Raw genomic sequence first — 25,738 nt, 5'->3', positions numbered from 1 at the left:
TATTTCTGAACCCTCCTTGTGTCCTTCTCTGACCCCATTTCTCTCCACCACACCCCCAATATTATGATTAAAAACCCTCTGCTTTTCTGTATTGTTCCCTAAATAAATGATTTATTATTTGAGGTAGGAGTCTAAGACCAAACAAATCCTCCTGTGATTCCCCTCTCCCTAGGGACCAGCCACTGCAGGTGGGAGGGGCTGAGTCAGGGCTGAGCTCAACCACCTGCTCTAGGGTGATAACACAACTCCAATCAGAGCTGACCAGAGACATGGACTGAGAGCGCTGGATGTCAGCCACTGGCAGGGGCTCCCTGCAGCTGCCTTCTTCTCTTGTGGGGCTGAAGGAGGACACATCACTCAGGACAGAACACTCCCCTCCTCCACCTGCCCAGGGCTGGCTAGGAGCTCAGCAGTGGAAGTCAGGACCAAGCAGGACTTTACCACTTTCTGGGTCCCTCAGAGGTGAGGAGGGAGGGGGCTAAGGAGAAGGTGGAAAGTCTCCAGAATGACTACAAAAATCAGCACTTTATTAAACACGATTCTCAGGGGGTGGGGGCTTCCAGAGGCATCACTGTGTTGCACTGTTGAGGCTGGGTGCATCAGCAGGGGATGTGGGGCCGAAAGAAACTATCCAGGACTTGCTGGCCTGTGCTGGGCTTTTTCCGTCTGGACAGGGTGGACACCTGGGATCTTTTGGAACCCTGTGCAGAAGCCGAAGGAAGGAGGTACTGAGGGGGCAACAGAATCTTCTCCTTCCACCCCTCCCCCCACACCACTGATCTAGCTCAGATTCTAGCCTTAATATTGTAAAGCTTCCATCCTGTTACCAGTATCTAACTCTTCGATCAACTCTCTAAAAGGCAGCCTGAGGACTTCCCTGGTGGCGCAGTGGTTAAGAATCCGCCTGCCAAAGCCGGGGACATGGGTTCGAGCCCTGGTCCGGGAAGATCCCACATGCCACAGAGCAACTAAGCCCGTGCGCCACAACTACTGAGCCTGCGCTCTAGAGCCCGCGAGCCACAACTACTGAAGCCCGCACACCTAGAGCCCTACAGCCCGTGCTCCGAAACAAGAGAAGCCACCGCGATGAGAAGCCCGTGCGTGCACCACTACGGAGAGTAGTCCCCGCGCGCTGCAACTAGAGAAAGCCCGCACGCAGCAACGAAGACCCAATGCAGCCAAAGATAAATAATTAAAAACAAAAAACAAAAAAAAAACGCAGCCTGAGGCAGTCTTCCTAAGACGCAAAGATGACTCCTCTCTCCACCTAAAATGCTTCAGTGGCCTGGTGTTCACGTCCCTGACTGGCCTGGGCAGGCCCTGCTCACCGCTCCAACTAAACCAAATGCTCACAGCTCCTTGAGTGCTGCAGACTGTACTGTACCCCACCTTTGTTCACACTACTCTTGGGCCTGGAAAGAACATCTTTACAGCTGATTCCCCTTCCAAACCTGGAGAAAATAATTCATTTCTAGGACCCAGGTTACCAGCCACTCCTTCCAATCAGCCATTCCTGATTCTTGCCTCCCAGATAAAAATGATAGCTCCCCACTTCATATCCCACAAAATCTTGTACAAACATTTCACACACCTGTGACACTACTGTCTCCATCATTTGCTCTTGTCCCCTCTCTACCCTGGACCCAGATTGTAAAATCTGGTCAAGAACTATTTCTCTCGCCCCAGTGAAGTCTGTCGTGGAGACTGTTCACCCAAACGTGTGTCATTTACCTCACTGAAAACCTGTGGATTTGGTCCTGGAGAGAGATGGCTGGGTGAGGGCCAAGACACTCACCTTGCAGGTCCCTGGCTGTTGGCCCTCGTACACGCGGAACACCTAGACAAGAAGAGAGGAGGAAAGTGCAGGGCTGGCATCTGACCCCAAAGAGCCCTCAACTTCATCCCCCAGCACCTTTGTTTAAAATATGCTTTTTTGTTTGCTTACATAGTAACCGGTTCACTTAGAACATGTAGGAAACACAAAAAGTACAATGAAGACAACAAAGGTAGTGCCTTTTTCATGGCGGTGGAGACAGCAGCAGTGTGAAACTCCTCCCGGGTCAGCCAGCGAGCTCCAGGTGGTACGATGGTCACTGGGGTCTGTTCTTCCAGGGCCAGACCGTATACTTGATATGTCAGCTTGATGTGAGAGAAGGTGTGGACCACCTGGGGGGAGCGCCAAGAGGCTGAAACAGACCTGTGGATGTGGCCACAGAAGCCATCATTCCTGGCCCCTCCCCTGCTCACTCACCTGTCCCAGGTGCCGAAGGCGGGTGGCCGGGAGGGGCCCAACCCAACTCTGCAGTTCCCGCAGCAGGGCCTTGCGCTGGTGCTGCCCTGAGGGCTCTGCGGTCACAGATGGGAACTCCCACAGTCCTGCCAGCAGACCTGAGAGGGAGGGCAGCCAGGTATCGGTTAGGCTTTAGCTACTGATGCCTCTATTTCGTCCTTGTTGCTCATGCCACCTCCCTGCACTCCCAGGATCAAGGTACCTGAGTTGGGCCTCTGCACCAGCAGAATTCGGGCACCCCCAAGGGCCCTGGGCTGCTCCAGAACACAGGTGGCAGAGCACTCCTCCCTGGGGGGCCTGCGACTGACCTTTCTGGGAAAGTTGGCCACTCCCAGGGTCTGGTCCCAGGGCTCTGTGGGAGGCGCACACAGCTGGCACTGTCCAGTGTTGGGAGCTGGGAACAGAGATCCAAGAGCCCCACTCAGGCCAGGTGGGCTTAGGTGCCAAGCCCAGAGAGCAGGCCTTGGCCCAGCTCTGTAGAATCTTACTCAGACTGTAGAATGAAATGGAATGAGGCGGCTACAGGCAGCTCCTCGACAGTGCAGGGAAGGGCTAGGGCTGGCACTCACCACACTCCTCCACGTCACGACTGCCTGGCAGGCTCCGTGAGGCTGAGAGCTGCTCCCGCTCCACCTGAGAGGCGTAGACAGGGCAGGATGTCATGGGGCAGGGGTCACTCCCTAGGACCCCTGACTGCCCCTTCCCCAGATGGCTCACCCTCTGGCGTGCCCGGCACAGGCTCTGCACAGGGCACTGGCTGCAGAGCGGGCGCTGTGGGGTGCACACTGTGGCCCCCAGCTCCATGGCTGCTTGATTAAAGTCCCCTGGCCGGGCTGGCTCCACCAGCTGCTGGGCTAGGCTCCTACAGGAAGGGCACGTTGCTGTGAGCCAAAGATCCTTTGGAGACAACTCTCCCAATCTCCCCCATTACTCCAATATCCTACCAGAGCTGCTGGGAAACAAGGGTGCTGCTGGGATCAGCACCAATGGCTCGGACACGGCATAGCACCCGTACTACGTTCCCATCCACCACACCGGTTGCCTGGCACAGAGGAGTCCAGGAGTCAGCCTGGTCTGGGAGGAAGGAAGGTGGGCACGCACAATATGGGGGCGGGCTATGGGCTCACCTGGCCAAAGGCAATGGAAGCAATGGCTCCGGCTGTGTACCGCCCCACACCAGGCAGGAGCCGCTGCAGGGTCTCTGCTGTACGTGGCATGTGGCCCCCTAGCTCCTCTACCACCTGATTGGGATGGGAAGGCTCAAGGTTATAAGATACCTGAGGCCCTGGGGCTCCCACGCCCCCCGCCACCCTCTTACCTTCCGGGCTCCTTCCTGTAGCCGTCGGCCTCGAGAGTAATAGCCCAGGCCAGCCCAGAGCTGGTTTACCTCCTGTGGGTGGGGTCAGAGGTCAGAGGGATCAGAGGTCGGTCCTCAGTAGTCCCCATTCCCCCACCCTAGGGTGGCTCTCACCTCCAGGGAAGCACTGGCCAGGTCCTGCAGCGTTGGCCACTTCTACAGCCCGAAGGCAGGCAAAAAGAGATGAGGCCAAAGGTGAAGGAGGTGGAGGAAGCCTTCTTTATTCCCACCCCAAAGGAGTCATCTGGGGTCTGGACCATGACCCTCCCCTTCGTTCCCTGAAGTCACCTGCATCCATCGGGTATAATAGTTGATCACCGTGGCAACCTGGGTCTGCTGCAGCATGACCTCTGAGACCCACACTGGGGAAGAGGGGTTGGTATGAGGACACTGCTAACCAGCCCTGCTCCTAGCCCACAGACCCAGACCTGAGAGCGTCCAGGCAAAGCAGCCCTGCTCTCAGGAGATGTACTCACCAGCGTATGCCCGCCTGTCCAGGTCCACCTCACCCTCCACCTGCCAGTGAAATCCCAGATGGGCAGTTAGTGCGGAGGGGGCTGGGCACCAGCCTCCCCCACTCCACCGTCCCCGTCCCTCACCCACCTACCCACTTTCTCCAGGGTAGGTCCCGCTTCTCTCGGTCATACCAGCTCAGCAGGCTCTTCCGGAAGACTGTGACCTCAGCTGTGTCTCTGAATAGATGGTACGGGGAGACAGGGGCCTGCAATCTCACCTCCTCCTGCTGCCTGGCCAGGCCTGCTGGAGCCTCAGAAAACTCAGGGATCGTCCTTGCACAGGCTGTGCACCAGCAATCTGGGGCACTGTGGCCTGGTTTCAGTCTGTTCCACTTAAAGCTTCCCCCACCCCCAAGCCCTTGCTTGAGCTTGGGACCTGGAGTCTCTAGCCCTGGGTAGCCTTAGCCAAGTTTCTGGCCTTCATTTTCCCAGGGTGATACCCCTGGCTCCTTTGTCTCTGGGTCAAAATGAAAATCCAAGTTTCAGCCAAGCACAATATATACCTGTGCAGGGCCTTCCCATTTACAAAACACTGACAGGCTGATAAACTCATTTGATCCCATGAGAGCCAAGTGAGGAAGGAAATGCACAGACTACTACGCCATGTCACTGGTAAGAAAGCAGCTATTCAGAGCAATTATCCCAAAGCCACAGAGCAAAGTCAGAATTAGAACCTTAATTAGTTCCTTAATGCCTTGATACATACCATGCTCCCTTCCCAGCCTCAATCTGTCCCCTTTCATGGCCAATTAAACCAGCCCCTGAGTCTCTAAGACCAAGCTCCTCACCGTCAGGTGCAGAGGGCTTGGCCTGGCTGCTGCTGAGGGCACGTTTCTCCCTTCCCTCCTGGCTGGATGCCTGCTTCCTGCAACGACTTTGACTTCCCACAGCTGCTCGTGGCTTCCTCATGATTGACTAGAATGGAAAGGCCCAGCCAAAGTAGTCAGTCGCCATGAGGCTGAATCTTAGGGCCCCGCAGAGGGTAAAGCTACCTCCCTCCCCACACCATTCATATAAAGTGTCTAGCTCTTCTCCAAGCACTCCCCAGATGCTCATGGGTTTGTTCTTGGCTGGCTGTGGCACTGAGGTATGACCAGTAGGGCTGAGGTTCTGCAAGTGGCCTCAGAGGGACCAGCATTAGTATAGTCTTGGAGACATAAACAAAATAAGAGGCCAGGGCTGGGCTGAGTCAAGGACAAAAGCCTCCTATGTGGGAGCACCTGTGTATCCCTGGGAGTACAGGTGTAGGTAGGAGGTTTATCTGCTTAGAGATGTAGCACATTTACACTGAAACAGCCTTTAGTAATCATCTAGTCCAAACCCTCATTCTATGGAAAGGAGAAACCTCTGTGATAATGATTTATAACATAAAATGCAAAGGGGGAAAAAAAAAAAAGGAGAAACCAAGGATCAGAGAGGGGAAAGATTTGCCTGAGAGAAGATGGCAAACTGTGGGGGGGGGGGGCGGGCACGGAGATGAGCTATTTTTATTCCTAATCTTCTCCTGATTTAGTAGATCATAGCCGCCTATCCATTAGTAATGAGGAAACACATCTGGTTGATCTTCACTCTTCCCTTACTGTTCTGGCTGCCTTTAATCTAATATCTAAAAGTAGCTAACAGTTAATGAGTGTTATATGTCAGACCCCATGCTAAGTGCTTTAGCAGATTTCTCAATCTCCTGACAACTCCGTGAGGTATGTTCTAGGATTACCTCCATTTCAGTTATAAGGAAACAGGCTTGTGATTAAGCAACTTTTCGATTCAAACTCCGAAGGTGTGCCTGCAGAGTTTGCACCTGGCTATACTGCAGTCCCTGCTGAGCCTCTGGTTCAAACTCTCTCCTCAAACTTTTTAATTCACACCTCATTTTCATCAAAAGAGATTGCTTCCTCCTTCAGAGAAAAGAACGAATGTACAAACGTACCTCCATCTGCACTTTCCTTCTCGTTTATCCCATTATATGGAGGAATGTTCCCTCCTCCTCCTCCAATCCCTTCCACAAGACCCACCCCCTCCACTTCCTAGCCAAACTTCCTTAACCAAACTCTCTGACTTCCATCATTCATTCTACAATCCGTTCTCTGAAGACTAAAGCAATCTTTTAAGACATGATCATGTCACTTTTTTACTTAAAACCTTCAACAGCTTCCCATTAACTCATTAAACAAATATTTATGGAGCAGTTTTAGGTACTTGGAATACTTCAGCAAATAAAACATCAAAGGTTCCTGGAGCTTATACTATTATTTTTTTTTAAATTTTATTATTTGAAGTCTATAGATGGTTTATTTTATTTTTTGGCCACACTGTGTGGCATGCAGGATCTTAGTTCCCCAACCGGGGATTGAACCCGTGTCCCCTGCATTGGGAGCATGGAATCTTAACCACTGGACCACCAGGCAAGTCCCAGAGCTTATGCTCTAATGGGAAATAAATAATGCATACAATCAGTAAATTATATAGGATGTTAGGTGATAAGTACTAGCATAAAGAGGAAAAGTAGAGCAGTGAAGGGGATGAGTGGGTAGGGGTTTGGGAGTGTTGCAATTTTAAAGAAGGTGCTCAAGGTGGGCCTTATTAAAGTGATATTTGACCAATGACTTAAAGCAGTTGGAGTTAGCCATGTGAATGGATACCTGTGGGAAAGGCATCCTAAGAAGCTAGTGCAAAGGCCCTAAGGAGGCTGCCTGGTGTTTGTAGAACAATGAGGAAGCCAGCATGGTTAGAATGGAATGAGGAAGGGGGGAGGAGTTGATGAGGTCAGAGAGGTAAAGAAAGTGGAGAGCCTAGGACTACAAAGTACTATGTAGGCCACTGGGGAGGGCTTTGGCTGTCACACCCATTGCTCTTAGAAGCCAATCCTCTTAATATAAGCTTTGTAGGCTCCAACAAGCCCCATCCCCCTCGCTCACTACGCAACAGCCATGTTGTCCTGAAATAGTTGGTTCAAATTCCCCAAGTGTCTGTCCTCCTTGAGGCCTCACCCAATCCATTTCCTCTGCCTGGAGAGCTCTTCTTTGTTTTACCTAACAGTTACTCATTTTTCAGGTCTTGACTTAAACGTCCAAATCAGATCCCCCCCAGTCTTACCCTCTTGTGTACTTCTCCATTGTTGCTCTTATACCAATTTTAATTTCATATTTATTTGTGATTCTTTGATCAGTGTCTGCTTCCCCAACTTAACTGTAAAACTCCATGAAGGCAAGGACTGGGTATCTTTTGTTGGCTGTTGTGTCCCCAGAGCCGAGCACGGTGCCAGGCAAATTGTATATAATACTTGCTAAACTAATTTGGGATGGGGGATAGTAAAAGGAGGTTCCCCTTTTTCCAGAATGGGAAAAATCCAAACAATTCAGAATAATGAAAAGACTCAAGAGAAAGGTTGAAGATGAACTGGAAACAGCAAGTAAAGAGATAAAGGGCTGAATCCTTGGTGGGAAGCAGAGCCCTTGGGAAAGGGCTAGTCTACGGTAGGGACAACTCTCACGGTAGCAGGAATCATGTCCAAAACCCCTTAAGGTCAACTATATCTCCTAATTACTTACAATCTGTCCCTGCCGGAGGCTTAATTCAAATCCTTATTATCACGCGCACGGATTGTTTCACAAGTGTTCCTGCTAGCCGGTCGCTCTCACCCTCCGCAGCCTCATCTCCTGTCTCCGTCCCGGCTTCTTTCACTTCCTGGAACGCCGTGAGCTCTCCACCCTCCCTGGCAGCTTGCCCCTTCCCAAATATCCTTCTTTCCCCTACAGTCCCTGGTCTTTGTATAACTCCTACGCGTGCTTTAAGCTTAGCTCTGCCAGCGCCACATCCTCTGGGGATCCCCACCCCGGGGCCGAATCGATGAAGACAAGGTAACGCGAAGGCCCACGATCCCACTGCGTGGTACGCAAAGAAAAAATTACCTCCCGCGCGATCTCCAGCGCCCAGCTCCCTGACGAACTCCAGGGGGCGTGGCTCCGGCCAATCCGGGCGGTGAACCGACCCCCGCCAACCAATAGGCTCCTAGCGCGCGCCAGGCTGGCTTCACCGCGCCAGACCCGGGAGGTCTGAACGGAAGTCCGACCAGTCGGCGACTCCGGGGGCGAAGCCCCACCCCGTCCCCGACTGCAGGAGCGGAGTGAGGAGACGAAGAGGAAGTCCCGCGTGCGCACTGACTATACAAGCGAGGGACCTCGGTGTCATGGCCGCCGACGGTGACGATGGCGCAGCCTCAGCTCCTGCCGTCTCTGACGGTGAGTGGCTTCCCAGGGGCCGCTTTAAAAGCCTGTGCGCTCCGGGGGAGGGGAGGGTCTCGGGCTCGTAGTTCTAAGAAACCGATCTCAAGTTTCAGAGGACTAGCGCCTTCTTTCTGAACCAGCCACGAGGAGACTACAAGTCCCGGTGTGCACCGCGGTTCCGCCTGCAAAAGCCGGGAGTCTTGGGCGCAGGGCCTGTGGGGGCATGTCGGGAGTTGTAGTCTGGAGCTCATGGCTCTGTTTAGTGGGGGAGGTTGGGAGTTGTGGTCCACAGGAAGTGGGACGGATTGGGGCGTTATTTATCAGGCTCTGGGGCATACTGGCTACTGCCGCCGCTTTCGGCCATGAACGGTAGTATAGAGCCTTTGAGATATTAAAGGAGCCGAAGTCCTCAAGCCTTGCAAAATATTTCCTGCAGGATGTGAGGAAAAGGAACCTCACAGATCATCTAGTCCTACCTTCCTCTTTTACAGGTTTTGATGCTGAGGGGGAAGAAATTTTCCCAGAGTCTCACATAAGCCACTGGAAGACCCAGGCTTTCTCTCCCCAAATTCAGGACACTGTTCACTCCAAGGCCTGTGTATAGAGCATATGTGATACGCTTGAGGAGAAAGCTGCCATTTCTTGCCTTGAGGGAAACTGCCCCTGCCCCTGCCCCCGCCCCCAGCCATGGCCTATCTTGGTATCTTTCCTCTTAGGCCCTTGCCTGAGCATTAACATCCATCACCCTCCTTATCCCCAGGTGGTGCCAGCCAAAGCACAAAATCTGGGGAGGAGCTAGTAGTCCAGGTTCCCGTGGTGGATGTGCAAAGTGACAACTTCAAGGAGATGTGGCCATCCCTCCTGCTGGCCATAAAGACGGCTAGCTTTGTGGCTGTGGACACGGTGAGAGTTGGGAGTTGGGAGAGCAGGTGGTTGTGAAAGGGCTGGTACTGTGGACCTAACACAACTCTCCCTTTACTGCCCCATAGGAACTGAGTGGGCTTGGGGACAGGAAGAGTTTGCTGAACCAGTAAGTATAAGCCCTGATCTCTGTAGTCCTAGCCTTGGCAGGAGGGGCAGACCTCAACCCTGGAGTGGAGGTCACAGTCCTGGGTGGTTTGGGTCTTTCATGAAGCTAACTCCCAGCCACAGCCACCCCCAAACCCAACCCCAAGGTGCATCGAGGAACGTTACAAGGCCGTGTGTCATGCTGCCAGGACCCGTTCTATCCTCTCCCTGGGCCTCGCCTGCTTCAAGCAGCAGCCAGACAAGGTATGGGCTGATCTCACCTGCATCCCAGGTCTGTGGCTGGGGGGAGGAGGGTTGAGATCCTGGGGAACATCAGCTATGAGGTTTTTTTCTCCCAAGGCTGGATGTAGCCGAATCTCTTCCTCTCCCAGGGTGAGCACTCATACCTGGCCCAGGTGTTCAATCTGACCCTGCTGTGCATGGAAGAGTATGTCATAGAACCAAAGTCTGTGCAGTTCCTGGTACAGCATGGCTTCAACTTCAACCAGCAGTACGCCCAGGGTATCCCCTACCACAAGGGCAATGACAAGGTAGGCCTCCAGCCTAGAGACTGCCCCTTCTGTGACTTCATTTCTTACTACTCTAGGCTGGGTGCATGGGGAGGATCTGCTTCTTGGGGAGTATGGGGAATCACTAGTGACAGAGCTAGGGAAACAAGACTGTTACACTGGTGAATAGCATTGAATTAGGTGAAAGCAAGGGAGAGCCTTCCAGGTGAGGGAGCCTGGGATAAGTGTCCTGCAAGGCTCCCTAGGGGACTCTGTCCTTCCTGATGACCCCTTTCTTTCCACCCAGGGTGATGAGAGCCAGAGCCAATCAGTGAGGACACTGTTCCTGGAGCTAATCCGGGCCCGCCGGCCCCTGGTACTACACAACGGTCTTATAGACTTGGTGTTCCTGTACCAGAACTTCTATGCACACCTGCCTGAGAGCTTGGGAACCTTTACTGCTGACCTATGTGAAATGTTCCCAGCTGGCATTTATGACACCAAATATGCTGCTGAGTTTCACGCCCGCTTCGTGGCCTCCTACCTAGAATATGCCTTCCGGAAATGGTGAGGAACTGGTTGAGAGAATGGGGTGGGGCCTGGTATAAGCTTGACTATTTCATTCACTTAAGATATTTAGTGAGCACTTATTATGTGCCAGGCACTGTTTTAGGTGCTGAGGGTTCAGCAGTGAACAAAACAGACAGAAACCCTTACTCTCATGGAGCTTATATGCTAGTGAACCGATACCCTCTTGCGATGTTACAGTGAGCGGGAAAATGGGAAGCAGCGGGCAGCTGGCAGCCCACACCTCACCCTGGAGTTCTGCAGCTATCCTTCTAGCATGAGGGCCCATATTGACTACCGCTGCTGCATGCCCCCTGCAACCTACCGTATTCATTCCACCAGCATCTGTGACAACTTCTCGGTGAGAGCACCTGCCCATTTCCTGGGGGAGGGACGTTTGATGCCTGGAACCCCTCTCTAAGCTTTTTTCCTACCTCTAGGCCTATGGCTGGTGCCCCCTGGGACCACAGTGTCCTCGGTCCCATGACATTGACCTTATCATTGACACTGATGAAGCTGTGGTGGAGGACAAGAGGCGACGGCGACGACGTAGGGAGAAACGGCGGAGGTCTTTGTTGGGCCTGCCTGAGAAACAGACTTCTGGGGAAACTGAGGATGGTCCTCCCACCAAGCAGGTCTGTAGGGTTGGCCTCAAGCCTGAGGAAATTGAGCAGGAGGTGGCTGAGGATGAGACTGGGAACCAACCTGGCTCTGAGCAAGGTCACAAAAATGACTTGGAGATGGAGCAGAGAGCAGCAAGGCCTGACACAGCTGACATGGCCAGCTCGGAAGCTCCAGAGAGTCAAGTCAGTCCTAACCCAGTGCCTGGGGATGGACTGCATCGTGCTGGTTTCGATGCCTTTATGACAGGTTACGTGATGGCCTATGTGGGAGTGGGCCAAGGACCCCAGCCCTGTAACTCTGAACCATGGCTACCTGAATGCCACAACAAGGTATACCTGAGTGGCAAAGCTGTCCCCCTCACAGTGGCTAAGAGCCAGTTCTCCCGTTCTTCCAAAGCCCACAACCAGAAGATGAAGCTGGCTTGGGGCAGCAGCTGACCCAACTTCACTCAGCGCCCAGGAAGAGAAGCTGAGGGTGGAACAGAGGGGTCTGGATCCCTCTAGCCTGTGAGTGTCCTACTCCTAACTACTAGGGGGTGGGGACAGGGTCCTGGCAGAGATACTGCTGCATCACTCCTGGACCTTTGCCTTCACCCCAGAGGATGAGGAACAAGGATACAAGTAAGAAGGCTGACCAGCACCTGTAACACAGACTTTATTCATTTTTAAATCTCAAAGTGTCCTGGGAAAGTTTAAAAAAAAAAAAAAATCAACAGAAACAAGATATGAAAATATTTGACCAGCTTCATCTTTGGTTATTTCTTATTGCGGCTCTATAAGGACAGACTCTTCCCATAGCTCCGGCTGTAGCAGAAAGGGAAGAAATCAGTCCACGTATAAACCATTTAACCAACTGGGTGTATCACGTGTTGACAAATACATAGAGCAGGCCCTAGGGCCTACAAAACCAGCCCTACTCCCAACACAAAGTTGAAAGTTTTATAGGGCAGAACATTAAGACTCCTTCATAAATATGAAAATAGATTAATCAACTGGAAAAGATCTTTGAATAGGTTAGCTGAGAGCCATGACCACCACTCTGCCTTGCCCTCCCCTTGCATAGAAATGTAGTGACGTGGTCTGACCGTGCAGTAAGTGCAAACAGCAATTATTCAAGTGTCTTAAACATTCTGGCAAGAAGCACCCCAGTCTTCAGGTCTGAGAAATAACCATGCCCTTTATGGTCTCCTGGTCAGCTCCAGGTTCCATCCATTTTAGCTTGTATGCCCCAGGAAAGGAAAGGAGACAGACCTGGGATAGGAGAAGAACCTGGGGTAATAGCTGCCTGCCAGTGCACACTAGAACTAGGAGTCCTCTGGTCCTGTCTGGGGAAGTCTGGGTGGGGGCCAGAGCTCCTTGCTGGATTTCAGAGGCTTGGTATTAGCTGTTTGCCCTAACTAGGAAGGCGTCTCACTGCTGCCTCACCTCATACACAGCCATTGGGCACTGGGAACCCCAAAGTTGAGCCTGGCTTGGCTTAGCCTGCCTGCTCTGTGGGCCCCAGGGAAGAGTCAAGGCTCTGCAGCAAGGGGGCCCTGTGGCTTCAGCTGAAGGTCCATCCCCAAGGTGAGGTGGGGATTAACGCCCCTCACCCATCTTGCTCTCCCTGGGTTTTCAGGCCTATGCCTGAGACAGAAAAGGGGACTGGAGCCAAGTCTCTTGGCCTTTCTTCTACCTCCATCTCCTCAGAGGCACCTGCAAGGCATGGACTGGCCCCCTGAGACCTGGGCCCAAAACCGTTTTTTTCCTGGGGACTGGAGCAGTCCATGGCTTCATGGGCTGGAGCAGCTGGTAGGGCAGATGCTCGGAATGGTGGGATCTCCCTTACTCTGTACTTGTGACTACTGAGGCGTGGTAGGGGCCCATCAGATAGTGATTCTTCTCGGCCCATAAATGGACAAGCCTCTTGGTGCAAGAACTCTGGTGAACTAGGCAAAGAACGCCACCGGCGAACAGGTGGGGCGAGGGGCTCCTGCCAATCAGCCATGGGCATAGTTCCAGGCCCTGGTGCATCCAGGTCAAATACCAGGGAGATGACAGACTTGCTGGGCAGGTCAAAGAACTTGACCTTGCCACCTTTGAGGTCCTGGCGAGCACTGAAAGGGTTGATTTTGGGGGCTCGGGCAGCATCACCTCGTTGTGGCTGGTAGTAGGGGTCCAAGACATTCACTGTACGTGGGGGCTTACTGGAGAAGATGTCTGACTGGCTTCGAGACAGCCAGATAGTACGTCTTGGGCGTGGGGACTTGGGAGGGATCTTGTCATCCAGTAAGCTCAGTCGCTTCACCCCAGGTCCTTTCTCCAAGAATCCTGAAGAATAGTGAGTCAAGTCAGGGTTACTCTCACTAGTCATAAAAAATAGAAGCAGCACTTCATACCACAAAGTGTCACCACTCAGGAAAGCAAAGTAAGTACCATTGCCCATTGCACCAATGAGAAAACAGACTCAGAAGGGAGGCAATATGCCAGCCCACAGCTCCAGGACTTTTTCAATCATCCCCTGCTCCTTTGCCTTTCTTCTGGACATGGGATCCTGTAATCACAGCCCTAGAGGGAAATCCCCCTCCCCCCAGCATCCTAATATCCCCCCTTGGGGTCAGGTTGGACGCTCCGGTCTAATCTCTTACCTTTGGCTGTGGACTGCAGCTTCCTGTCCCTCTCCAGCTCTTCCTCCTGTAGGCGGCTCAGAATTTCCTCCAAGATCTTCCCAATCTCCACAAAGGATGGGCGCAGTTTGGGGTCCATCTGTAGTCATCCACACCAGCCATTAGCCCTGCCCTCCCATCTTCCATCCCAAGGATGGCATTTGAGTCTGTCTGGCATCTTTTGAGATTCAGATGTGCATCTAAGAGATCTTTTCTGAAGGCCCCAGACCACAAGAGTGAGTCCCAAAATTAAGGTCAGGGAAGATGCTATTGTCTAATATCCTCCCCTATCTCAGCAGCCTTTCTGTATATGTCTTATCCCCTTGTTTGGCAGAGAACCCTCCAAAAGGGTATGTTCACATTGGTTGGTTCTATTCTTTGTTGAGTTCTGCAGCTAACATGTTTCTGGAAGCTACCTGGACAAGGCCCAGCTACCCCCTTAGTCATAACAGGTAGGTCCAACCCCAGAGCTATATAAAATAAAGGCTAACAAGAGCTTTTCTCACGGGTCTTGGACCAGCTGAGCACACAGTCCAACTAAAATCTGACCAGAGCTCCATCAATATCTAAGGCAAGGGGTGGTAGGTCTACACTACAAGCTGAGGACAGGATAATACAAAGCAATTTTCCTTTCCTTGGTCCAAGGCTCTGGACCAGAGTCTGGCAGGCCTAAAGGAGGGAATGTGGGCACTGTCACTCATCAGTGAAAAACAGGTCCCTGTAAGGCTAATTAGCAGCCTCTCCCTAAAGTCCTAACCAGGTGAACAGGGTTCAGCCAGCCCCAACAAAAGCCAGGAGGAAAAAGATACTCACATTACAACAGTTGAAGGTGAGCTGCAGAAAGTCTGGGGGACAGTCTCCCACCATGTGCTGGAAAGCGTCATAGTCCAGCCCGAAATTCTGTGGATGGGTATGGAGGGGAAGGACCAGGGGACATTGGTAGCCAGGTCATGAATCCCTCCACCCATCCTGGCCTGCTCAGGAGAGTCTGGGAACTGCCCCAGAGAAGTAACCACAGACTAAGTTCCAGCAACTCCACCCAAGAAAAAAACAATTCCATGGCCTCAAAAGCAGCCCCATCCCAGTGGCACTGATCCCCATCCTGGAGCTCACCTCTGTTCGGGGAAGATAGTCTGGATCAGCCTGTATGCGGGCGATGATCTCACAGAGGATGATACCATAAGAGAACACGTCCGCCTGGTGGGAATTGAGATCTCAGTTTCCCTCTCAATGGGGTGAGAGGTGGGGTTTCTGCCCCTCATGTCCACTAGCCCAGGCCTGGGCCCTATTGTCCATATTTCATTCAATTCATTCACTAGGCAGCTGACAGGTACCAGCCCTGTTTCTGGCACGAAGGATGTAGATCCTCACCCCATACATGAAGTGTGACTCAGGACACTTTCTGCTAAGAATGGATTCTACAGAGAACCAGACCTTGGGGTCCCCAGACTCACCTTTTCATTGTAGGGCTCATCTCGGAGAACCTCGGGTGCCATCCAGAAGGGTGAGCCCACCACAGCCAGCTTCTCACTCCCCATGCTGTGGGGTGAGATTACATGGAAAATGAGCTTGCCACTGGCAGGTGCAATGAGATATCTGACCACTGGGAATTCCTCTCCCCCAAGGATGGGCACACACTAGAATTGACTGAATTTAGGGAGCTGAGGTTGGGCTGTGACCAAGTCCTGGCCGCTGAGGAGGAAGCTGGAGTCTTCCCTTTGCCTCAGTCCCTTCTGTGACCCCAGCACCCATTAAGGCTACCCACCTGACATCAGGGATCTTCTCAGCCAGGCCAAAGTCACCTACCACTGCAGAGTAACCATTCTCATCCCTCTTTATCAGGCAGTTCTAGGGTTCCCAAAAAAGAAGACAATGTGGCTCAGAAGTGGGACCAGCCAGCCATAGACTTTACCACCACCCCTCCCTGCCACAGGGCACCTTGTCCTCTGCTCCTTGGTGAAACCACACTCTTGGGCTGACCCCCGTGGTCAGACTTGGGGGCTCTGATAGCCATGTGAGATGAGTTAGGCCTGGATCTTTGGTGGCTGCCCTAGGACTATATCATGCTCCAAACAAATATTTATCTTACTTTCTATGTGCTAGGCATGGTTCTAAGTGTCTGAGATACCTCAATGAACAGAAACCCTTGTCCTCTTGGAGCTTACAATCTAGTGGAGGAAGACAGGCTATCATCAGGCCCCTGGCCTCCCTTCATCCTTCCCTCAGAACACAGAGACCCAAGGCCAGGTCTGATCTTGCCAAGTAATGTAAGCACAGGACAAGTGCCCAAGCCTACACCAACTTTCACTGCCCACAAGATCACAACCAACCTCTTCTCTGGCGTTAAAATTCCATGATCTCTGGGACTTCCCTGGTGGCGCAGTGGTTAAGAATCTGCCTGCCAATGCAGGGGACACAGGTTCGATCCCTGGTCCGGGAAGATCCCAAATGCCGTGGAGCAACTAAGCCCGTGAGCCGCAACTACTGAGCCCATGTGCTGCAACTACTGAAGCCCGCACACCTAGAGCCCATGCTCCGCAACAAGAGAAGCCACCGCAATGAGAAGCCTGTGCACCACAACGAAGAGTAGCCCCTGCTCGTCACAACTAGAGAAAGCCCGTGCACAGCAACGAAGACCCAACGCAGCCAAAGAAAAAAATTCCATGATTTGGCTCTAACCAACCAGCTACCAACCTCCTCGTGCCTTGGTGCCCCTATGTACACATCTTCATCCAAACTTGTAACAGACAAGCTTGATTTGGGAAGCCTGAACAGGTCCTGCAAACCTTTGCCTTTGCTTATACTGTTCCCTTCCATTTGGAATGTTCTTCCAATTCTTTTCACCTCAGAAAATTTTGTGTTTTAAGACAAGCTTACCTTTCCAGTCCTGACCTCTCCAGCTCTCACCTTCATCTCTCTCTCATCTCAACTCCCTTAACCCCTCTGTGCCACTCCCTCTTACAGCCTAGCAGAGGCCATCAGCTCCTCAGGAGCAAGTTTAGGTTTGGGCCTGCCTTCCTCACAGTATTCAATTCATGAGAGAGGCTCAGGACAAGCTCATTGAACAAATGCTGCTATCTCCAGAGAAAGGATGACCCACCCAAGTGACGTGAAAATAAACACAAAGCAGCAACAAACTCTCCCCAAATAGCTGTGTTCAAAATGGCCCTATACCACTCTGGCTCAGGAGGCAACTCACTCCACCCACCTTCCTCCAGAGGCAGCAGGGAGCAGGGATCCTTGGCTCCCATGGACATTTCTGGGGCCAGCAAGGCCCTATATCACCAAACCAGCCCTCCCTCTTCCTTGCCTTGGCGTCCAGTTGCCAAGGCATTGCCAAGTCACCTGCTTACTCCACATCAGGTACAAATTAGTCCCTTACTCTGGCTTTGATGTGATCACACTATTCTCTCTTTCCCTGAGTTGGAAGGGAAATGTGATTTCATGTAATGTGATTTCATTACATCCTCTCCTACCCTTGATTCCTGGCAGACATAAGTGTCTCTGGCTTCTAAGCAGGACCATCCTTGTGCTTGTCCTGGCTTTGGCCCTCCCATCAGTCCACTGGCTCAGCACTCCGCCACCCCCACCCCAGCTCCCTGACTTTACTGTCTGTGAGAAGACAGGCTCTAGGCCAGCTTCTCTATTAGACAGTCAAAGCCTAGGCTGTTGGGCACTGGCTTGTGAGGCAGTGGCACCTCAGATCTGTCACTTATTTTTCTCCCCTCCTCCTCCTCTTTCACCAGCAACTCAGGTTCCTGTCTCCAAGGCTCAGTCTGAAGTCCTATTTACTATTTGCTTTATAGCCCTCAGAAACAACCCTGTTAAATTCAGCTTAGATTCAGCAAGTAAGGAACAGAACAGGACCACAGTATACTGCCCTTGTCAAAGCTGTTCAGTTTCTGCCCCATCTTCACATTCATGGAGACCTCTTGTTCACTCATTATAAACCACCCATCCAGAAGGAAGTGACTTCATAGTAGCTTCTCTGAGCAGCTAAGAAATGACTACAGCAGGGATGATCAAGGCCCTACAACATGGGGCAAGCCTGCCTAGTCCGGTCTGCCTCTGGTCTGGAGTGTGACCACTGCCTCTCTTAAAGCTTCCCCACAGCCAACAGCTGGGCATTAGAGCCAAAGACAGAGAAGGAATACTGAAAACCAAAAGAGCAAACTTTAGGAGTCTGTATCTGAGGCGAGAAGGAAAATGGAGAGCAACTCTGACCAGGATTAGTTCCTATAGGGTTTTTCAATAAACTCCTGAGCCTGCCCTTAGTGGGGCCTGGGCTAGTGAAGTTTGGCTGGCAACACTTGCTGTTTTTAGTTCCTTATCTCCCATTCCTTCCTCACTGGCTTCTGCTGGAAGTGTTCTCACTGAGGATCCCCATGAGTTCTGTGGCATTAAGCTCAGTAGACAAAATCAGTCCTTTTATTACTTGATCTTGCTGCTGTTGACATTGCTGATTATTTTCTTCAGCACTTTTACATATGATTCAGGAATCATATTAGTACTGGGCATGCAGAGACTAAGCCGTTGCAGTCCTGGAGCTAACAGACTAGCCATTAGAGGCTAGTTACAGGCTATTCTTGTTCCTTTTGAATCTTCTCTCCTGGCTTCTGTGACACTATGGATTTCTTCCTCCACCTTTACACACTCCAATGCAGGCCCTAATGAGGATGATGGTCTCAGGGTTCTATCTTGGGCCTACAGCTTGTGCTCTATTGTGGAGGCTATTCCACATTTCTTTTCTAATTACCACCTCTGTGCTGATGACTCCCAAATGTATATCCTCAGCACTGACCTTTATCCTCAAGCTTCAGCTTTGCACATCTCATCTATTTCTGGACATCTCCTCCTGGATTATTCACACTGAACTCCATACATGCAAACTTGAACTCATCTTTTTTCCCCCAAAACTAAAACTCTAGCTATATTTTTATGTCAACTGGCACTGCCATTGTCCACCCAGTTTGCTAAGCTAGAAACTTGAGATTCAGCCTAGACTTTTTACTCTTACTCCAAGTAATTTTAGCTTCTAAATGTTTTTCAAATCGGTCCCTCCCTCTTCATCCCCACTACTATTACCCTAGTTCACATCCTCCCCTGAATACTGCAATATTCCAACTGGTCTCTGTGGCTTGGGCCAGGCTTGATCTCCATAATCCACCTCCCTCATTTCTGCCAGCATGATCTCTGTAAAATGCAAATCTGTGTTACTCCCCTACTTAAAAGCTGGCAATGACATATTGTATGATTCCATTATATGAAACGTCCAGAATAAGCAAATCCATAGAAACTGATAAAAGATTAGTGATTGCCAAATGCTGAAGGGAGAGGAGAACAGGGCATGGGGTTTTCCTTTTGGAGTGATGAAAAGTTTTGAAATTAGTTAGTGGTGATTACTGAATATACTAAAAACTACTGAAATGTATACTTTGCAAGGGTGAATTTTATTTTATGTAATATCTCAAAAAAGCTGTTACTTTAAAAAAGCCACAATGGTTCTTCATTTCCTATCTAGAAGATAAAATCCAATTAGATAGTATATGATCAGACTCCTCTCTTTTCAATTCTTATCCCCTACCACTTCAGCCTCACAGTCTGCACATCAGACCATTTATGCCTCTATGCCTTTGTTTATGCAGTCTGGTCTGGTCTGGAATATAACCCCCCTCCACACACACAATACTTACTAAGCAGAATTCAATTTTCAAGATTCAGCTCAAGCATCACCTTCTCCAAGAAGTCTTCTCTGTACCCTCAGGCTGGGTTAAATATCCTTTTTCAAAGCACCCTATGCTTCTCCTCTCTCTAACCCTAGCATTTGAGATATTATAATGAAAGTATCTGTTTCTATAGCCCCTTCCTATAGCTATAGACTGTAAGCTATAGACTATAAGCTTTAGCAAAGCAGGGATGTCTTAAGAGGGAAGTGGCCTAGAGGAAGTGGCCTAGAGAATATTTCCTAGCCCCTTGGGCAAGGGACAGATTGTCTACTTCTGTCTGTGTGGTACCTTAAGAATTACAAAACATTTTTCATAAACATAATCCAAGTGATTCAAACAACACTGTCAGGTAGGCAGATCTGAGATTTTTACATTTAAGATGAGAAAAGTGTAGCTTACAACTATAAGTGGTAAAGACACAGGTCTCCTGATTCTAAAGGGATCCCTCCTAATGATTTTGGCCTCTCCAGAGGAACTGGCTGAAAAGCTTTCCACTAGAGACAGCAAGGCCATGGCAGGAACAATGTAGTCTTAACATAGCAAAAGGGGGCTTCCCTGGTGGCGCAGTGGTTGAGAGTCTGCCTGCTGGTGCAGGGGACACGGGTTCGAGCCCTGGTCTGGGAAGATCCCACATGCCGCGGAGCAACTGGGCCCGTGAGCCACAACTACTGAGTCTGCGCGTCTGGAGCCTGTGCTCCGCAACAGGAGAGGCCATGATAGTGAGAGGCCCGCGCACCGCGATGAGGAGTGGCCCCCGCTTGCCGCAACTGGAGGGGGCCCTCGCACAGAAACGAAGACCCAACACAACCAAAAATAAATTAATTAATTAAAAAAAAAAAAAAAAGATAGCAAAAGGGGCCAGGGCCCATGGAGAAGGCAGCACTGTTTGTGCAGGCAATACAATAAGACCCCTTCATCTGGGATGCTAGCCCCTACCTCCAACGTTGGTTAATCCAAGGGCACCTAGTGTAATGCTTGCATTTCTCACCCGACTTGGACATGGCCCCAGTACAGACTATTTGACTACAGAGTACAAAATATGAAGCTCAGACCACTGTGGGGTTCTGAAGAAGCCAGACTAATTTTCAGGCTGTGTGGGATACAAAGTCCACTAAACAGAGGATGAAGAATGCTTTATTCAAAAGTATGCCTGGAATAAGCAGCAGACATAAGAAAGGCCCAGTCAGACTTCCCTGAGGCGACAGGTGACCTTTTCGGGTTCAAAGAGGGGCCCAGGCACTGCTGCTTCCTGGCTCCCGTTCTTCTTTGTCCTACTCCTATTATAATACATCACACCGTAGCAGAGAGACTTACATGTTTGCCTCGTCAAGGGCAGGGAATGATTCCATTTATCTCTGTATCTCTAACCTAGCACAGACACACAGAAAGAACTTAGCAAAAGTTTGTTATATGAAAGCCCGGATAGATGACTGAAGCTTCTTTCAAAAGCAGGTGAAAAGGCATACACTAATCATACATTCGACTCTCCATAATGGGGACTGAGCTGACAAGACTCAAAAGGTGGCCATGAATGCATTTCTGGAAGCCAACACAAATCCTTCAGAACTGGGCCAGAGTAGACACCTAAGAGCAGATCCTGAGGTCTCCTAGAACAGCTGCACAGTCAGTATTGGCACTGAATAAAACCACTTGAGCGGAGAAATGCCAAGCCCATTTGTGAGTGTTAGCTCTAAGCTAAAGATATTTCTAGAACAACAAAAAAAAGGCTTTCCATGTGCCAACACCTCTCTCCACTTATCACCAACAAATTCACCCATAAACCCACTTAGAAAGAAAGTACTGATTCTACATCTCAAGAAGGGTTAAAAGTTTCTTTTCATACCACAGGGAGATCAGAGACTGAATTGCCCTCCTAAATGTCCCAGAGACGGCTGCAGTCCAAGTCTCAAAAGATTATCTGGTTTGCTGTAATGTGTCCCATCCCTTCCCTTCCCCTCCATCCCACCATGTGATCCCCTCTCTTTTCTGTAATTCTTGGGAAATAATCTACTCACATATCTGTCTCTCCAACTTGACTAAGAGCCCAGGGATGGTACAGATTGCATTCTAGTAATTTCTATGTCCTCTAGTAGCACAGTATAAATGGTTCCCAAAGGCTGTTGATGGTTCTCTTTATAAAAAATGACTACAGGGTGCCCTAATACACACTCTCTACCTCCCCCCAGCATTCAACTTTGTTTCTAATTCATGCTCTCTTCAGACTCTGAAAATTGGCATTTTCTGTTCCTAGTTGTGGGGTTCCTAGCCTAAGATCACAGCTAGATAGGCTTTTCACTCTAGTGGAATGGCCAGAGTGGATTCTTTGGAGTTAAAAACAAAAAACAAAAAAACATTCCCACCCCCCAAAAAACCCAAAACAAACAAACTAACTAACAAAAACCCAGCAACCAAGAAGAGAGGTACAATACATAATTCACACTCCTAGGGGAAATCCAAAAAGACTAGTGGTGCTTGCCTGATCCTGGGCAGTAACAGTATTAAGCAGAAAGAAACTGCTCTCCCAGCTGCCCCTAAGAGCCAAGGCTCACGTACAGTTGTACCAGCCACTCCTAGCCTGTGTGTGGCTGTTGCCACTTCTTGATGGAGCTCAAGAATGGAATGTTTTTAAAGCCACACTGCATCACACTTGCTTCTAAGTAAATCATCAGCACCGCAATAATTACAAAATTAGACAGAACAGCTATATCTGACAGACTCTTCACTCTTGAAAACAGTATTGCAGTAACCACTGATGTGTGAATCCTACAAAGGCAATACTGCTTTCAATAGGCACTCTGACTGGAAACCAGTGATCCTCTTTGCCGCTACCATAGGCTCAGGATCATTTGGAAAAAGGCATGTGCTTCTCTCTATCCTGGTATACCTAGCTGGAACACGCTCCTACTACTTTAAATCCCTCCTGTTAGCTCTGGCCTGAAAAGCCCGGACTGATCACTCCTATGAGGTCAATAGACTGGGGACACTAAGGACCCACGAGCACTGAGGTCATTTAAAGAGGTGGGACAAAACTGGGTGTGGGACTCAAAATCTCAGTTCTCAAGCAGATGTTTTGGCCTCTGTGCCATCAAGCACATTTTCTGAAAGAGGGCCAGGAAGCCCCTACTCTGACAGGCTCTATATGTTAGGTGCTAGGAATAAAAAGGTGAATATGAGCGGCATTTGAGAAACTCATGTGTTGGTGGGAGACACGGACACAACAGAACCATCAAATAATAGGAAGTGTACACGCTAGAATATAAGTAAACCTTTTATTGTCCTTAAAGAAATCAAACTCAGACCCAAGGTGGACAATAAGGAGATAATTTGGAAATTTCAAAGCCCTACTCTGTCCCTTTAGACTTCTCCCTTGGGCTTCTCATTCTTATGGTCACTGTCACCATCACACAGGTCTCCTGGGTGGGGCTGCTCTGGTCTAGGTGGGGACACACAAACTTCTCCTTAATCTCTGCAACACTATGAAGATAAAACATTTAGACAAAACTTTACCAAAAGCTCAGGGATGATAAAAAGGGCAATGAAGTTTTTCTTCAACTTGAGATTCCCTAGAGTGTACTTCCGAGCCTGTCTCCAGGTTGCAAAGTCATTTGTTCTCACCACCCCCTAAAGTTCAGACCCAAGAAAGTACAGCCCAGTGATACCAGGGAGTTCTTTCTCCTAAATTCCTAGTTTCTCATCTCAAGCCAACTGACATGGGAATACCCACTCCCTATTAGGAAAACCAAAGGACAGTGGTCTTACCCTATAGTTCCAAAAAGGTTAGTCATTTTTACAATACATACACTATGACAATCCCAGACAGAATCACACTTGGACACTAGCACAATGGGACAAAGTGTTTTGGGGGCACTGAAGAGAATATGATGAGTTCTTAGGAACTCATTGGTAGTGGAGGACTTTCCTCCAGAAAGCCTAGCTACCCTAGCCTAGTGATCTTTCTTTTGTCTGAAAAACTATAGTCTATAGCTGAACACTCAATTATAAAATGCTATGAACTATTCTTCAGTTATTTCCCAACAAGACTACCTCTGGTCAGAAATTATCTTTTTCAAATATCCCTTCATTCATGGTACCAGGCACCGGAGACACTCATGTAGGTGCACAGGAAATACCTGTGTGACTGACAGATAACTTGCCATGGCCTCCCTCCACCTTAGAAGAAATGATGCTCTCTGAGTAGGAAGCAACAATTTGATTTTTTTTTTTTTTTACTTATTTTATTTATTTATTTTTAGCTGCGTTGGGTCTTTGTTGCTGCACGCAGGCTTTCTCTAGTTGCAATGAGCTGGGGCTACTCTTCGTTGCGGTGCACGGGCTTCTCATTGTGGTGGCTTCTCTTGTTGCAGAGCATGGGCTCTAGGCACGCAGGCTTCAGTAGTTGTGGCACGAGGGCTCAGCAGTTGTGGCTCACAGGCTCTAGAGTGCAGGCTCAGTAGTTGTGGCGCACGGGCTTAGTTGCTCCGCGGCATGTGGGATCTTTCCGGACCAGGGCTCGAACCTGTGTCCCCTGCCTTGGCAGGCGGATTCTTAACCACTGCGCCACCAGGGAAGCCCCAGCAACTTGATTTTAGTTGCATGCCTAAGGTGAGAGTATACTACCAACTTAAGGCAGTATCTAAGTTGATACAACCCCACCCATTTGCCTGGAACAAGTGCAGTTTTCTAAGTTTTGAGTTTCTAAAACATTCTAAGGAAGGAGAAAAGTCTGAGGAAAGGAAATGATACCACCTTCCAGGTCCCAGCTGTCCAACTGTCCAGTCCTTGCTTATACCAATGAAGATAAAGGACTCCTCACAACTAGGTCTCAGCTGGTCACCAGATTCCACCTGCCAGTCTTAGTGCTCCTTCAGTAACAGTGCAGCTGACTACAAATGGCCCTGCCACACCTAGGGGCCCTACAAGCACCTCCCCAAAGCTATTTTCTGTGTAGTACTCACAAACCAATGGCCAGGGTCCCTCGAGGACAGTACTGCTGTTTGGAACACCAGAACCATTCTAATGTGAGGTAGCCAGAGACTCACTGCTCTAGGTCTTATTGGCTCTGACAGCACAGCCTGCTTTTGTTCCCTTCGCAAACTTTTTCTTATAACAGGCTCCCATACCCCTCATCCATGACAGAAGGGCTGTAGGAGTATGTGTATGCATGTGCGTGTGTGTGCATATGTATGTGTTGAGGGTGCAGAATGAAATAACAGCTATTCTTGGGCAGGTACAAAACTTCTATAATACCTCCCTAGAAGACTTTAAATCAGCTCTTGGACAGAAGTTATATTAGATGATTTATAGTTCCCATATCAATGATCAAACAGTACTATTTTATATAAGCCTTGTCACGTGATGTCCTGTGCTACTTGGCCCTGAGGTGTCTGCCTTGTAGTATGGCCAACTTCCTCTAAAAGCAACTCTTTTCTAACCTGGTCACACAGCAATTTGGACAGCAAGAGAATACTACAGAGACCAGCTGACACCAAAGAGGAACTGGCAGGATGGCAGAAACTCAATCACACAGAAAGAAAATGGGTCAGTACATTATGGCTTTCAAAACCTACACTCAAGTGACTAAAAATCACAGAACTCCTGCTGGAGGCCATGGGAGAAAACACTAAGAGACAGGCTCCCACATTACCTTGACTGCTGTCACTCCTATAGGGCAAGAACCTCTTAAGTGTCCTCATGCCATCTACTCCTGCAACACACATTCAGGACCTGAAGCCAAGAGTGAAGGTTCTCAAGATGTATGTGTTGCCAGACTCAGCAATGAAAGGTACCCACTGTGAGCCGAGATTGGCTTTCTAAGGACTAGGTGTACATAGTAATAAGTTGTATCCTCTGTGACTGAATGTTGAATTTATAAGAGATCTCCATCATTCTCAAGCACATTAATGACTGGTTTCTTAACACAGTTTTCTTGGTAATGGAAGACAGTGTCTCAAAGAGTAGTGCATGTAAAGCCTTCGTACCTTAGATGTGAGGTCCCGATGGAAAATGCCTTTGAAGTGAAGGTAGCTGAGGCCCACTGCTATGTCATAAGCCAGTTTCACCCTCACAGTCCAGGGCAAATGCAGGTTACTGTCTAGCAACTGTTCCAGGTTTCCAGAGTTGATATACTGCAAAACAGAAGGAAAACCCAGCTACCATTTGTCAGGAATGCTTAGGATGGTGGTGAAACCACTAGAGAGTAGACACCTAGAAGATAGAGACTGTATTTTTTTTTTTGAAGTTACTGAGGGCTTATTCTGCATCCAGGCACTATGGTA

The 25,738-nt window shown here is 49.8% G+C and overlaps 3 protein-coding genes across 7 annotated transcripts in view; 1 reads left to right on the top strand and 2 right to left on the bottom strand.

Annotated features, from left to right (window-relative positions):
• Nucleotides 1–506: 506 nt before the first annotated feature.
• On the bottom strand, nt 507–8,075 carry MUTYH (mutY DNA glycosylase). The gene is given in 17 exon segments (XM_082364906.1): nt 507–607; nt 609–701; nt 1,796–1,837; nt 2,014–2,166; nt 2,252–2,388; nt 2,493–2,684; nt 2,860–2,923; nt 3,008–3,152; nt 3,235–3,332; nt 3,418–3,531; nt 3,609–3,680; nt 3,762–3,803; nt 3,936–4,009; nt 4,124–4,163; nt 4,255–4,403; nt 4,951–5,077; nt 7,711–8,075. Coding segments are annotated over 16 exon segments (1,575 nt in total). The 5' UTR covers nt 5,072–5,077; nt 7,711–8,075; the 3' UTR covers nt 507–568.
• An 8-nt stretch (nt 8,076–8,083) lies between these two features.
• Nucleotides 8,084–11,838, top strand: TOE1 (target of EGR1, exonuclease). Of its 2 annotated transcripts, XM_082364999.1 has the most exons (9): nt 8,084–8,400; nt 8,877–8,977; nt 9,146–9,288; nt 9,375–9,415; nt 9,561–9,657; nt 9,786–9,944; nt 10,210–10,469; nt 10,671–10,830; nt 10,910–11,838. In XM_082364999.1, the coding sequence occupies exons 3-9, from the start codon at nt 9,232–9,234 to the stop codon at nt 11,528–11,530; spliced, it is 1,395 nt and encodes a 464-aa protein (XP_082221125.1). In that variant the 5' UTR covers nt 8,084–8,400; nt 8,877–8,977; nt 9,146–9,231; the 3' UTR covers nt 11,531–11,838. The 2 variants fall into 2 exon arrangements, with proteins under 2 accessions (XP_082221125.1, XP_082221124.1); XM_082364998.1 differs by lacking the exon at nt 8,877–8,977.
• TESK2 (testis associated actin remodelling kinase 2) overlaps nt 11,731–25,738 on the bottom strand; it is a 103,953-nt gene continuing 89,945 nt past the window's right edge. For 2 of the 4 annotated variants that reach the window (XM_082364873.1, XM_082364870.1), the window contains 7 exons: nt 25,442–25,588; nt 15,503–15,585; nt 15,192–15,276; nt 14,851–14,934; nt 14,551–14,637; nt 13,720–13,837; nt 11,731–13,402 (listed from right to left, as the gene is read on the bottom strand). In XM_082364873.1, the coding sequence (XP_082220999.1) occupies nt 12,681–13,402; nt 13,720–13,837; nt 14,551–14,637; nt 14,851–14,934; nt 15,192–15,276; nt 15,503–15,585; nt 25,442–25,588 (1,326 nt within the window). In that variant the 3' untranslated portion in view covers nt 11,731–12,680. The remainder of the gene's footprint in view (nt 13,403–13,719; nt 13,838–14,550; nt 14,638–14,850; nt 14,935–15,191; nt 15,277–15,502; nt 15,586–25,441; nt 25,589–25,738) is intronic. The other 2 variants (XM_082364871.1, XM_082364872.1) reach the window with 2 other exon arrangements.

The sequence above is a fragment of the Balaenoptera borealis genome (assembly GCF_965194805.1).
Source record: "Balaenoptera borealis genome assembly, chromosome: 1".
Lineage (NCBI taxonomy): Eukaryota > Metazoa > Chordata > Mammalia > Artiodactyla > Balaenopteridae > Balaenoptera > Balaenoptera borealis.
Note: the sequence above shows the minus strand (reverse complement) of the source record. Positions and strands in the feature narration are given on the sequence as shown.